The sequence below is a fragment of the Mauremys mutica genome, chromosome 4, assembly GCF_020497125.1.
Source record: "Mauremys mutica isolate MM-2020 ecotype Southern chromosome 4, ASM2049712v1, whole genome shotgun sequence".
In the NCBI taxonomy this organism is placed as follows: Eukaryota; Metazoa; Chordata; order Testudines; family Geoemydidae; genus Mauremys; species Mauremys mutica.
The window spans coordinates 82,503,869-82,518,563 of record NC_059075.1 but is presented as its reverse complement, the minus strand read 5'-3'; the positions used below and the strand labels follow the sequence as shown (position 1 = coordinate 82,518,563).

General features: G+C 44.4%; 1 protein-coding gene across 1 annotated transcript in view; it reads right to left on the bottom strand.

Moving 5' to 3' along the window:
- SHANK2 (SH3 and multiple ankyrin repeat domains 2) overlaps positions 1-14,695 on the bottom strand; it is a 700,055-nt gene that overhangs the window by 340,232 nt on the left and 345,128 nt on the right. Inside the window, exon 15 of the mRNA XM_045014265.1 lies at positions 6,607-6,720. Within this exon, the coding sequence (XP_044870200.1) occupies positions 6,607-6,720 (114 nt within the window). The remainder of the gene's footprint in view (positions 1-6,606; positions 6,721-14,695) is intronic.

Genomic DNA, 14,695 nt, shown 5'->3' with positions numbered 1-14,695 from the left:
ATTTGCCCCAGGCCATGGGCCCCGCAGGGGCCCCCACGAGAGTTTTTCGGGGCCCCTGGAGCGAGGTCCTTTACTCGCTCTGGGGGCCCTGGAAAACTCTCGCGGGGCCTGGGTCCCCAGAGCTTCTTCCGCTCTGGGTCTTCGGTGGCAATTCGGCAGCAGGGGGTCCTTCCACTCCGGGACCCGCCACCGAAATGTCCCGAAGACCCGTGGCAGGGGGGTCCTTCTGCCCCGGGACCCGCCGCCAAAGTGCCGGATCTTCGGCGTGGGCGGCCCTGCTCAGTTCATCTTGCAGTGGACAGGTTTTCACTTCACAAATATTACCATCATAACAGACACTTTTAAGTCTCGCTAGAAAGACCAGTGACTGAATAAGTGTGGATACCTCTCTCGCCTGTACAGACTCACTCTATCAGAGATGATTACATTGGCAGGGTTGAGTGGGAAGCATACACTGTTCAATGTTTTATCTGGTGGGTAAGTAAACTGAGGCTTTGCATTACCTATACTGTCAACCCAGTTCATGAGCCACGAATTCACTAGAACCCCTTTCCCAAACTGCTGTTTGTTATCATAGAGAAAACAACTGCTTTGTCGAGCTAGGCTAAGATGCAAAAACTTACTGTTGTAGGTTCATTCATTAGACTCCCATTACTTGAGGCAAAGCTGGAGCTGATACTGCAGTCTCAGCTACAGAGGGTTGTCAGAACTGCTTGAACATTAGTGCACTGAGCTGCTAAATCAGCTACTTTTTTGTTGACTGGCTTGCCAACACACCTCCAATCTAGTCCCCTTACCCACATCACTGCTCCCAGTCTACCCAGATATGACAGAATGAAAGATTTTTTTCCATGTTCTAATGTAGGACAGCTCTAAGTTAACACCAATAGCTTATGTAAATGTGGTTTAAATCATATTCCTAAGCTTTTTTTCAAGTCACAAGACTGGTGTACAGTATCCTTGCATGAGATTACTGTGTATAGTGCTTTGACATCCACATATAACATTGAAAGTGCACATTTTGCTTCTGGTACTATTTAATATCCTTTTTAGAACAGACCTTTATATACAGATAAAATTGTTTTCAGGACTTTCATAGAAAACCCCCACCACGATTTAATAAACTACCAAAGGTCATATAATACAGAGTAATTTATATACTAAAGGGTCATATACTTTATTGCTTCTGTTGGCCAGGTTCATCGCTCCACCTGTTCTACCCTCCCATCCCCCTATATTTGAGTGATTCCCTTCAAACCCCACCCCCTTCCCTCATGACAGGGGCTCTTGGTGTACCCTATCTCCTCCTATCCCCATACCAGGACTCCCATTCGACCTCCATGCCATGCGAGGAGCTCAGTGTGTCCCCTTCCTCCCATGCCAGGGGCTCTGATTCCCGCCTTAGGTGCTCTCCCAATTCCTCCTCCTCCCTCCCGCCCCCGCCCGAGGTTGTGTGCCACCCCTCATTCCAGAAGCACTGTGTGCCCTCAGTTTCCCCTTTCCCCTTCATTCTTATTTCTTTGCTTTCCATCTAAGCCTATTTGGTCCTCATGTACATGATGGATGCAAAAAGGGGATCTATCTAGTAAACTAAAATACCTTCCCCACCCCGCCATTCAGAGGGGAAGGACCAGAAAAAAAACACACCCAGGGATCAGCTGATTCCAGGGACAACAAATGAATAATAGGGATGGGAGTGAGGGTCATAGATTTACACTCAGGGTACCAGAGGGGTACACTAAACAGACCCACTGGGGACAGTACCCACTCCTAGAAAGAGCCCAGAGAGCTAGTGGATGGCACCCAGAGGAACTCTGCCTGGACACGTGAATGGACAAGTGCACAAAATTGAGCCCCACAGTCCAAGTTGCATGACACCTCCACCCTCCACCCCCCACATCTAACCCCTTCCTCCTTGATTGATACATGGCCAATACCAGGAGAAGGTTGATGAGGAAGTCCCATGACTTCATGTGGCCATGGATATGGAGTATACGAGATAAATCTTTAGCGTGTCAACATTTTATATCATATTGGGATTAAGGGCAGAGCTGAGCTGTGGGGTGTTTTTATGATGGAAGATGTTAAGGGCTCACATCAATCATTTGTTTGATCTTTAGACAATTACAGAGATGGTTGAAGCTCCTGCTGTGTCTGCTAACCAGAGACAAGGGGCTCTGTCTCTCCCCATTTCCAGTTTATAACAGAATTAATTGGGTTCAGCCCATTGACGCCTAGAACATTCTCTGAATGTTTGGAATTGATCAAATGTGCCATCACTAGTTATGCAACCAGAGAAATGCAATCAAGCTGAGTGTTTGCTTGGTCAACAATTGCTACAGGAATAGAAGAATCTTACTTTTATTGTACCAGTGTTCAAGCTTCCTTCATTGAGAAATGAACTCCCAACTGACCTTAAAAAAGTGGTTCTGGGCACAAGACTGCTTGCCAGAAATTCCTCATTTCTAATCCTAGATCCGACATTGCCTCCCCTACATCCTTCAGCAAGTCACTTAAGCCAAATTTTAAAAAGCATCCACTATTTTGGGTGCCAAACATGACATACCCACAGTGAAATCTGATTCTTCAGAGGTGCTCAAAATTGCAGCTTCAACTGAAGTCCCTGCAGGGCCATTATACACAACTATAACCTGTGTATAAGGCTTAGGTCCAGGAGTCATGAGATGAAGGACAAATCTGAATTTTCATTTTAAAAACATTTTCCAGGTCCCATGATAGTGAAGAAAAGTTTAAAAACATGACTCAAGTGTAACCAATGCAGTGACATCTGCCTAAGTGTGCAGATAGTCTGAACCGATAGCTCTATGAGGGGTGAACTGCCTCATGCATCTCAATAGGGCATAAATTTCAAAACCCACTGTTCTGGGGACCCTCGCCAGAACCATAGCGCAGGGAGGGAGCAACTGGGAAGAGCCATGTCATGGTGTGCATAGAGCCTCAGATTGTGTTAATCTGGGCTAGAGTCATTGAGGACAGTTCTTGTATTGGGGCAGACCTCCAGCTGTGGCACATGAGAGGAAGGAAAAAAAAAAGTCACAGGCAGCACTGGTGGTTTCACAATGCCTAGTCCACTCCTATGGAAGGGTCTCAATAGTGATATGGCTGCCCAAGGTGTGAACATGTCTGTAGGAGGGAGATTTTATATCAGCATGGCAAGGATAGTCTGCCCATACCATTTTATTGAGAATGTAATGTTTAATTGCAGTTTGTTTTTCCACAAATAAGCTCTCTTTCGCTCATTTGTGGCATGCCAGTGACAAGCTATTATTAAACATTATAATCTAAACTTAATGGAGAAGGCAGGTTACTTGAAGAAATGTTCTGAGATCCCATTTATAGAAAATGCTATGAACAAAATCAGTTACTGTGCTGTTGGATAAAAAAAAGAGTGCTGAATTCTGCAGTGCAATTTGGGACACTGTGAGAATCTTTTTTTCTCTCTAAAGACTTGGCATGAAATCTCAGCTACTTTGCACAGTCTATGGTGTGAGTTCTCACAACTTGTGCAAGTTTGTGACACTTCTTAGCTAATGTCCTTTAAACAGCCAGGGCAGAGTGGAGCCCAGTTGTTTGAACAGCTTCCTGTTCCTGCTGCTGGCATAAGTAGGGCCAAGTGGGCTAATCACCCACTCTGGAACTCCACCAGTTGGACCTCAGGGATGGACTCTCACACTGGGTCCTAGGTCAGCAGTTGCCAGCTGGCTGACAGATGGAGGATTAGAATGTGGCCTCTCACATAAATCCTGTGAACTTGGGTTTGAGACCTGTGAATCATTACAAGGGGTTGTCTCTCAAAGGGAGTTAGGCACTCTAAATCTGAGCTGGAGAGAGGCAGCTATCTTTGCTCGGGATTCACAGCTATGAATCCTCTCTTGGAGTTAGATGCCTAAATCAGGTCAATCCTTTCTCAAGAGAAGTGGTGGTGATGGTACTACCACTGCCCTTATGCCCTATAGCTAAGGATAAGATTTTGTCATGGAAGTCACAGATTCTGTGACTTTCAGAGACCTGTGTGGCAGCTTCAGCCCTGGGGTGGCAGGACCAGAGATACCAGCCAGCTGGGGCCCCGAGCCACTGGACACCAATGGCCCTGGGGTCCCAGACTATGGCAGCCACAGGTGCTGGAGACCTCACATCCTCCACAGTGGGGCATGGGCTCTCATTCTCCCACCCCACAACCCTACCCATGGGTCTTGGGCTTCAGTTCTCTCTCCCCATCCCCCCACCCACATTATTTTTAGTAAAAGTCACAGACAGGTTGTGAGCTTCTGTGAATTTTTGTTTATTGCCCACAACCTGTCGGTTATTTTTACTAAAAAAATAACCAATACAAAATCTTAACCTTACTTATAGCTCAATGGCTAGAGTAGTCCCAGATGTGAGAGACCCAGGTTCAAATCCCAACTCTGCCTGATTTGGAGCAAGGATTAGAACCCAGATTACTTATCTCCCCAGTGACGGCAATAGGGTATTCTGGAATCAATCTTTCCTGTTCAATCTGTTCCATTTTGCATAAAATGTTTAAATATTAATTGGAGCAGGAACTATAACCTGCAAGCCACTGTGCTTTGAGGTCATTCCCACTCACATTCACTCTCCGTCTGAATGAATATTTAAGTATTCACACTGAAGCCATCGGAGGAGGGTGGGCTTCAGAGCCCATTCAAAGTGCTATCTACACCAGTGGTTCCCAAACTTGTTCCACCGCCTGTGCAGGGAAAGCCCCTGGCAGGCCGGGCCGGTTTGTGTACCTGCCGCAGCCAGTATGTCCCTCATCCCGCGCCGCTTCCAGCAGCTCCCATTGGCCTGGAGCAGCGAACCGCAGCCACTGGGAGCCGCAATCAGGTGAATCTGCGGACCGTGGCAGGTACACAAACCGGCCCGGCCCACCAGAGGCTTTCCCTGCACAAGCGGTGGAAGTTTGGGAACCACTGGTCTACACAGCTATTTTTAGAGTGCTAGTGCAAGCCTGCTTGCCCACCTCTATCGCCCCAGACTGGGAGCTTCACTGTCGCCGGCTGTGTAGATGTACCCTAACTCCTATCCCTGAACCCTCATTCCTTTACATAGTAAAATAATCAAATCCTACAAGACCCAGTTTTCAGCTTTCATTAATTCTTCAACAGTCTGGATCAGTGTTTCCTTCTCAAGCCTATCCTGTCTACACAAAGGTCATACTTGAACACAAATTATGCATGGGCAGACTATAATCATCTATGAAATACTGATACTTTTTGTATGAATGCCAGTACAAAAATTATATTGTAATGTCTTTACATCCTCAAGAAGTTCTTAATTCACAGATCAATGATCTAACACACCTTAATAGCTCATTTAGACCATTCCATTGTATCCAGTCCATACATATTAGATCACTAATATACGCTGGAAGTTGTTATAGTTCACAGTGACCTTTCAATCTGAATATATGAGCATGTCCATATTCCCTTAAAAATAGGGAAAGTAGCTATGATGGATTAGGTGCATTATTCTTTAAATAAACATTGTAGCCAATTTATTTTTGATTCATGAATGCTGTAATACCTGGAACCATAAACTGTGGTTAAATAAAATTGTCTTTGCTTTATTTATGGCACAACCACATAGTAATGGAGAACTCAGTTCTCTGTACCACACTTAATAGCAGTACAGCAACACGTTTAAGTGGCCTTTGTGCTACGTACATGGAGTATCCCTTAGAAGCCACAAAAGCTGCAGCTGAACACAGTAACAGAAGGATTAAGGTTCTGATCCTGCACTGAGATTACCACGGCCACAGGTCTGCCCAGGCAAAGCTCATTGCAGAATCTGCACCTAAATTTGTTCATTGTTTCTTGCCAAACATCATTGCATAGAATAATACCAGTTTTAATTTTAAAAAACATTAACCAGCATTTGAAACCTGCAAACTACTAATATTTTTTTTAAGATTACTGTATTATTTAAAAAAATACAGCACTCACTCCCCACTTTCTAATTGTTTTTAAAAGTGGTTCCAGTCAAATCCTAAACTTATCCCTTGATTTTTTTAGTTCTATCACTAACTCTTTGCAAACTAGGGTTTATGAAGAAGATCTTTAGACCCTTAATTATAGCTACATCTTCAAAAATGTATTAAAGGCTCAAAGTAGTGAGAAGATTTATTATTATAATAAATGGCAATTTAACACATATTTTGTCACTATCCCAATTTGGGACACCAACAGTCAAATTTCCTTCAAGTGCTTAATCAACCAGCAAGATACTTTTCAGACATTATTAGAATATAAAACTACAACATAGTGCCCCCTTAAAAAATGTCTATAATCATTTCCTACCAGGCAGCTATAACAGTACTTTACCGGAGAGTGCTTTCTGAAAAAGATTCTTTGGCTTAGACAAAGACCAGGAAAGTTTGATCAATAAATTCATCTTCACTGATCTTTATTTTTTTTTCAATCCAGTCCTCAGCCTTGTTTAATTCTTCAATTTCCAGTGTTGTACAATAAGGCCATGTAATATATTCTAATTTAGGCCATCTCAGAGCTCAACTAGACACGTTTCATTTGTTACTGTGCAAATTATTGCTGAATTGTATTTGCTTACCTGGTTTGCTTTCATTTGGTTTACACTGCACTTCCTCAACACAGTCTGCAGGAAACCATCCAACAAGTCCTCGAGTGCTGCCTTCCCAGAATCCACCTTCACCAATGCTTAAAACTGTAAGAGAAAGACAAATGGAACATTAGCTTTTTCACCGCTTTTCCTCTGGAATAAACTTAAATTCTAAGATTATTTAGACAATGGCACACCAATGAAAATGAACACAGCACAATAAGCCAAATTCTGCTTCTCAAAACATCTGCACAGAATCCCCAGCATGGGTGATTCTCAAGTATTACTACTGGGGATGGGAGTAGGGAGCCACTGTTGAGACAGAGCTCAAGGTGCACATATGACTCCCAAGGCCACACCATAATCCTTTAAATATACTACTGTATTTCTGCAATATAGATGTTATAAAATCATAAATCTCAGAAACTGGAAAGAATGAGAACTGAAGATGCTGAACTAATAACAGGCTCAGATTCTTGGTAAACTGGGTCTCAAAATTTATTTTTTTTAATTACTCATAAATGTTATACTTCCTAAGGAAAAAGGAGAGAGTATTTATATTATACAGTAATGAGTTATTTAAGATGTATAGTCCCTATGGATGCACCACATCAGGATGGTCTCTTGATTGGAGATTTTTGTCAGCATGTCCACAGGCCCACACCTGTGCCCTACACCTCCTTGTGCTCCGGTACAAGGGTATATACGGAAGGGCAAACTTGCTGCTACTTCAGTTTCTTCTGAACCTTAAAGTCCAGAGTCAAAGATCCCAAAGCAAAGGGGAAGGAGAGCGGGCAGTGGAGCACCCTTAGGGACAACACCCCTCAAAGAATGCTAGTTATTATACAAGCATGCGTCTGACGAAGTGGGTATTCACCCATGAAAGCGCATGCTCCAATACCTCTGTTAGTCTATAAGGTGCCACAGGACTCTATCACTTTTTACAGATCCAGACTAACACGGCTACCCCTCTGATACTGTACAAGGAAAATAAACTCTCCTTCTTTGAGTTACTGGTGCTCCACGTTAGGAGATTTCCAAGCAGTACCTCAAATACAGATGAGGGTGTTGAGGAGATTAATTCAGTACAGCCTTGCCAATGTCCAAGATAGGTACATTCTTGGATAAAACTATGGAGTTAGATTGAGCCCTGGTGAAGTGGCCATTTGTACTAAATGGGTGACACCCCATCAGAGGTTTCATAACATGCCAGGATGCATCCTGACACTCATTTTGGTACACTTTTGGAGGACACTAGATGCCTTTTCATTCTTTCCGTAAAAGAATTACAGTCTGGGCGAAACCCTAAAGGGCTTAGTCCTATCAATGTAGAAGAGACTGGTTTCCTCTCTGAGACGTTTGGGGTAAAAAATTGGCAGTTGAATGTCCTGACTAATTTGGAAATCTGATAAGTCCTTAGGTAGGAAGCGAGAATGGGGATGTAAAGTAACCTTATCACAATAGAACACCATGTATGGTGGACCAGCCATTAGCACTCCTAGTTCTCCTACCCATCTGGCTGAAGTGATGGTTATGAGGAATGAGGTCTTGAAGCACAAATGAAGAAATTAACAGGTCCCCAAAAGGTTCCTCAAGGCACTGAGAACCAAGCTGAGGCCCCCAAGTGGAGTAGGTTCTTTGACACGTGGAAACAGGTTGAACAGAACGAATCTTGCAGCAGTAGGGTGAGTGACAACTCACCCTCAGTCGGACAGTGGAACACAGTAATGGCAGCTAAGTGAACCTTAACTGAGGTCAGTGATAGAGCCATGATTTTTAAATTTAGCATGTAATTGAAAATGCGCGTGAGAAGAGACCCAAGAGGAGATTATGGATCATTGGACAAATCAGCCTCAGAAACTATTCCACTTCTCTAGGTGAGTTTTCCTTGTGGCAGGTTTTCAGCTTTCCATTGGCATTATTGGACCTCTAGACACCAATCTCCTTCTATGTCAGAGTATCGTCAAGGAGCCAGCCCTTTAGGTGGAGAGACAAGATGTTGGGGTGAGTCTTGGTGCCGGATTCCTGGTTCAGGAGGTCTGCTGTCAGAGGAAGGCAAAGAGCCCATCGCAGGAACTGTGTTGGCCAGACCTAGGTGGCCATGATAGTGTTCTAAGATGGACACCCATCTCTCATTTCAGCTTGTTGAGGAACTTAAGGAGCAATGGCATCTCCCAGTGACTTGGAAGTATGCCCTCCCCTCAAGCAGAAGTGCCGGCACTTCCTGTTGAACAGTATCACAAAAAGAGATCTATCTTTGAGGAGCCCCTGCTGAGACAAATTTCCTGAAATACTGTGTTGTTCTGTGGTCTTCACGGAAAACTCTGCTCAGGGAGTCAGCTGCAGTGTTCTGTAACCACAGTAGGTGAACTTTTGAGATTTCTATGACGTGAGATATGCACCAATTCCATAGTGTTATGGACTCTGTGCATAAGGACTGAGATCTTGCTCTCCTTGGTGTTTTATATAATGTACTGCAGCCCTGTTGTCCAGCATTACTTTGACCAGGTGACCTCTGATGTTGGGTAGGAAATGACAGCATGCATACCCAAGTACTCTGAGATCCAGAATGCTGATATAGAGGAATAACAGCACTGAGGGTCCATTTGCCTTGATCTGAAAATTCTTGGAAATGGTTGCTCAATTTGGGGGGGGAGGGGAAGAGATGCTGTTATACCAATATAATAAAAACCAGCAGGATCTTATTAAGAGGGATAAGGCAAAGATGCCACATTTATTGTAAATATAATAATAAAGCAAAAGATAAAAGTAAACAATGTTGTTTAACTACTTATTCCTATCACTACTTATTCCTTATACACGCGCACACACATACACACACACACACACACACACACACACACACACATATATTCATTCACACAATCATTCATTCAGGTTCTGTATAGGTGTTATAGTTACCAGCCTAGAAGTTGATCATGCCAAGTTACTGGCCAGGTATCTTGGTCATGAGGATGGAGCCGAGTCTGTGTCAGATACACCTGATGCTCCTGGAGGTTGGCAACAGAACCAGAGACTCAAAGTCCTCAGTCTTTGGAGTTCATTTTTATAGGAATTAATTCCTATGTTAGTCTATGGGAGCTGTTTCATCCTGCTGTTGCTGACTCAATCAGCAGATGGCACATTCCTGGTGGCTCCACACTGTCCAAAGTTTGTGTTTCTCATTCTTCCAGGTGTTGGGGTGGATCCCAGTTTACCCTCCGGGGGTTGTCTGGTGGTCCACTTGACACATTCTTCGGCCGATGGATACTCCCTTTCTAGGCTGACACCTCCCTAACCATTCATGTACATCAAGCAGTCATCAACATACATTCCATATCTTAACCATATTTTAATTTACTGTCTCCCCCACTTTCGGGGTATGGGCCTAGGAGCCGTTGCTGTTACAATGAAGTGAAAGTCACTTAACGGCTTATAGCGCTTGTTTACATTGTATCAATTACAGCTTAAGGCTCACAATGTTCACTTCAAGAACAAAGTCAATTAACTTGTTTGTAAGTTTTACATAGTAATAGAGTATCTTTCACAGGACAGATACAATCAATGTTTTCTGCAGACAGGAGCTTACAAGTTTTAACAGAAGAACTAAAAGATTTTTGTACTTGGTGAAACTGGGGGCGGAGTCTCTGTCACATCATAGAAAACCAGTCCATAGGCGAGTACTCTCTGGCAAGTGTGGTTTCCAGGGTGGCTCCAACAGATTCTATTCATTGTATAGGTGTGAAAGCAGATTGTTCCATGCTGAGTTGGATGTCCAGAGTATGGAACAAGGATAGGGCCTTGTTAGTTGTGAGCTATACCTTGAGAAAGGAGTAAGATCCAGTTGCTGAGACAGAGGAAGACAATTATTCCCATCTGATGAAGATGGACTGCAATGGCTAATAGGACTTTTATCAAGATCCTCAGGACAGTTGAAAGGGCAAAGGTCAGGACATGGTACTGATAGCGGTCTTTGCCAATGATGACTCATGGGAGTTATCTGTGGAAAGGCTGCATAGATATATGAAAGTATGCATCCTGGAGGTCAAGGGCAATGAACCAGTCCCCTAGATCCCAAAATGGAATGATCACTGCCAAGGTTATCATCCTGAACCACTGATTGAGGACAAAGATGTTTAAAATCCTGAGCTCCAGAGTCAGTCTCCATGCTCCTTTTCTCTTGGGAACCATAAAGTAGAACTCTTTTCCAGTGAAGTACAGGAGAGAATACAACTCCTGCTGTAAGAGACCCTTGTGAGAAGGGTCCCAGAAGAGGAGTGTGGAAGGGGAGGAAGAGGGATGGATGGAGCTGAACTGGATGGAATTGAAACTACATCTAGGTTTCATCTGTCAGAGGTGATGAGCTCCCAGGAAGGAGAAAATGGGAGAGGCAGACTGCATAATGTTGATGAAGAATGGATTGGGGCAGCAAAGGATCCAGGTTGGTGCGACCCTCAACCAATGCATCAAAAATGGTCACTTAGAAGAATCCATTGACTGATGTCACTGTGGAGGATGACTCCTTCTTAGGAAATATGATCTGTTTCTGGGTGGTTTAGTCTGTCTCATGGAGGTTTGGTAGTGGACAGAGGGAGACTGTTGAGTGGTTTGTGACTGACTGTATTTTCTCTTTGTTGCAGGTATATAGATGCCAAGAGATTGCTAAATTGTCCTGTCTTTGAGAGAGCGGAGGGATCACTCCATGACAACACTGAAGAGCTTAACCTTTCAAACAGAAGTTCCTCCATGGTATTCTGTACTTCTCTAGGCAGGCCAGAGCATTGCAGCCATGACACAACACAGCACATGACTACAGCAATTGCCACAGAACTCAAAGCTGTGTCCTCTGCTTCAAGTGAAGCCTGAAAGAAAATCTAAGTGATCATCTGGCCTTCTGTGATGAGAGCTTGAAATGTCTCCCTCTAGTCTTGAGACAAATAATCAATAAAATGAGAGAATTTCAAGTAATTTGTGAAGTCATATTTTGCCATCAAAGCCTGATAGTTAATAACTGGGAATTGTAGAGTGGCTGAAGAATAACTCTTACAACTGAGACAGTCCAGGCACCTAAGCTCCTTGTTGAAGAGGCTTGATCTAGACCAATACTGTCCATTTCTTTTGTTGACAGAATTAATGACCAAAGAGTTAAGGTTAGCCCATTTGGAAGTGGGTGGGATGGTCACTGGTGTTTGCCACACCATGTGGGCTAATGACAATAAGGCATCATTGATAATGCAATCGTGACTTGAGAAGTGATCTGGAGGATGTCCAGCAAGGAGTGTTGAGGTTCTTGCATTTCCTCCAATGGAATCTGCAAGGCCTCTGCAATTCTGAATAGCCTTTAAGTCATCTGTGCAGGATGGCAAGGGGCACATATGAGCCTCGTCTGGTGAGAAGGAGGATTTATTGGATGGTAGTGACTCCTCTACACCTCGCTCTTGCTCTTCTGGAGGTTCTTCCTGAGGAAGAGGGTAATGAACCATCAGTGGCTATTGAAGGGTCCTCTTACACAGCAATACCATGTAGAACTGTTTTCCATAGGGGACCCAAGGATTCCAGAAAGCCCACTGTGATGGGGCATAACCAAAAGGGGGTCAGACCCCAGGGTGCTCCTGCCAGGGCTGACGAATCAGATGTCTACTGCGAGGGGCGGGTCTCATTCTCAGGATGTACCTCAAGGGAGGGAGGCTGGAATAGGAAGTTGATGGAATCCTGGATGGATGCAGAGGACACATCCTTTCCTATGTCAGGTGAAGGAGCTACAGATGTTAGCAGCAGAGGCCAAGGAGAGAGCGGTAACCACTTTGGTATTGGAGTCTGCGTCTTCATGAGGTGATGTGGTAGCACCAGAGGTTAGGCTGGCTCCAGACCAAATGTTGGTACCTACAGGAAAACTCAGCAGAGGGAATTCATATTTTTCCAGGATATGAAGATCTGCATGGGAGAGGAATCTGAATGATGCTGGTGACTTTGGGTACTGTTCCTTGGGAGTAAACATGTTGAACAATACTGGGGGTGGTAGTGATGAGCAATCTGTGCACTCCTTGCTGTGATTCTATGAAGTCAGTACAGAGGATGATTCAAATCCTTGTTTTTCAATGAGTCAATGCATTTTGAAGAATCCAATTCCAGTACCAACACTGGTGCCACCCAGGGTTGCTTGCTGGTAGACTTCTTTGAACTGGTAGGACTCTCAGCAGTACCCACACTGAGATATGCGTCCTCCTTGTTCCCTGGCTTTAAGGGTGACCATTCCCCTCTTCTGGGCTCCCTCTCCAGGAAATAGGGCCTCTTTGTATCAGAGGATTTCAAAAACTCCAAAGGCTCTCCATATGTTCCTTGCTTACCAGAGCCAAGGCTGGCACAGTCACCAGAGCGTTCTGAGCTGTTGATGCCAATGTTTGGTGGGGATCTCAGACCCTGCCGATCTCAGGGAACACTCCATAAGTAGCAGTTTCAATCTGTTCTCCCTCAGGTTTCTGGATCTGCTTTTGAAGCAAATCAGACCTTGTATTTAGAGGGGATGTGAGACTCTCCAAAGCAGAGAAGGCAGGTGAATGCCTGTCACTGAAGCGGAAGGACATGTGGCAGGTCTGGCTGGGTGCAAAACCCAAGATCTTTGGCATAACCCAGGAAAGTCCACAGACAGAGACCAAAGTAGGCCCTGACTGAAAATAAGGTGGGGGACACCCCCAAAAGGACAAACTGTGTGCTAAAACTAAACAAAGCACACTACAATAACAAAGAAATACGAACAAGATAAGGTAAGGGATGAATGAGCTATGTAGTGGACACTGACACTCCAGCTCAAGCTGTAGGCAGCTGAGAAGGAACTGGAGTGGCTGTAAGTCTGCCTCTCCCTATATAGCCTGGTACTAGAGCACGAAGTGTAGGGCACAGGCACAGACCCACAGACACTAATGACAAAAATCTCCAATTGAAAGTGCATTGGTATATGCAGATACCTTATACAGCGCACCCGTGGGGACAATAATTTGAAGAGCACAATACTTTATTTAACGGTTAATTCCAGAGACTTGGAATCTGGGTCAAGTAATATGAATTTCATGGTGTGAGCATATAATGAATACTCACATATCCCAAAGCTAATATACACAATGGGGGTACCTTTTGAAACACTCTGCTGATTTTCACACTGGAAGAAAATGACAATGGGGAGTGAATGACCTTCTTCTAACAGGAGGAAAAGATTTACTTTGCATAGGTGATCATCTTGAAATTGCTCTTATCTCTTAGCAAGGATTGTGACAGAGGACTGCAGAACAACAGTGTAAATACAGTACTATTATCAAACATTTAGAGTAAATGAATTACCTCTCTATAATAAGAAGTCTCAGATATTCCAAAGAAAAAATTAATACAAGGTTGTGTAGACATTTTAAACAAAAATAGCAAAACCAATGCCAAATACTTAAAACAGACAATTAATTTGCTCTCTCTCTCTCTCTCTCACACACACACACACACACACACAAAACTCCTTGTGAGAAACAATGAAGCTTTAAAACTACAGAACCTGATTCTGACTGCAACTGCATTTTGCACAAGTGCAGCTCTACTGAGGGCTTGGCTACACTTGAGAGTTGCAGCGCTGGGAGTTACAGCGCTGGTCGTACAGCTGTGTAGGGACAGCGCTGGTGTGTGGCCACACTGACAGCTAACAGCGCTGCAGTGTGGCCACACTTGCAGCATTTGCAGCGCTGTATTGAGAGGTGCATTGTGGGCAGCTATCCCACAGAGCACCTCGTCCCATTTTGGCGCCGTGGGTTGTGGGAAGGGGACGGAAGGGTGCGGGTCATTCCGCTTCCTGTCCCAACGCCCCGTAGTGCATCGCTTCACATCCCAGCAGTCACAGTTTTTCCGGCCACGTTTGGCGCCATTGTGAGTCTCTTGCTGTGTTTTACTCTCTCTCTGTGAAGCGCAATTTCTGTGGGAAATGGAGCCCGAGCTGCTGAGGACTGTGCTGATGAGTGTCGCCAGCACAACACGTTTGGCAGTTGAACTATTCCTTCAGCTCCAAAGTGACAGTGAGGAGTCCGACGATGATATCGAGTCACCT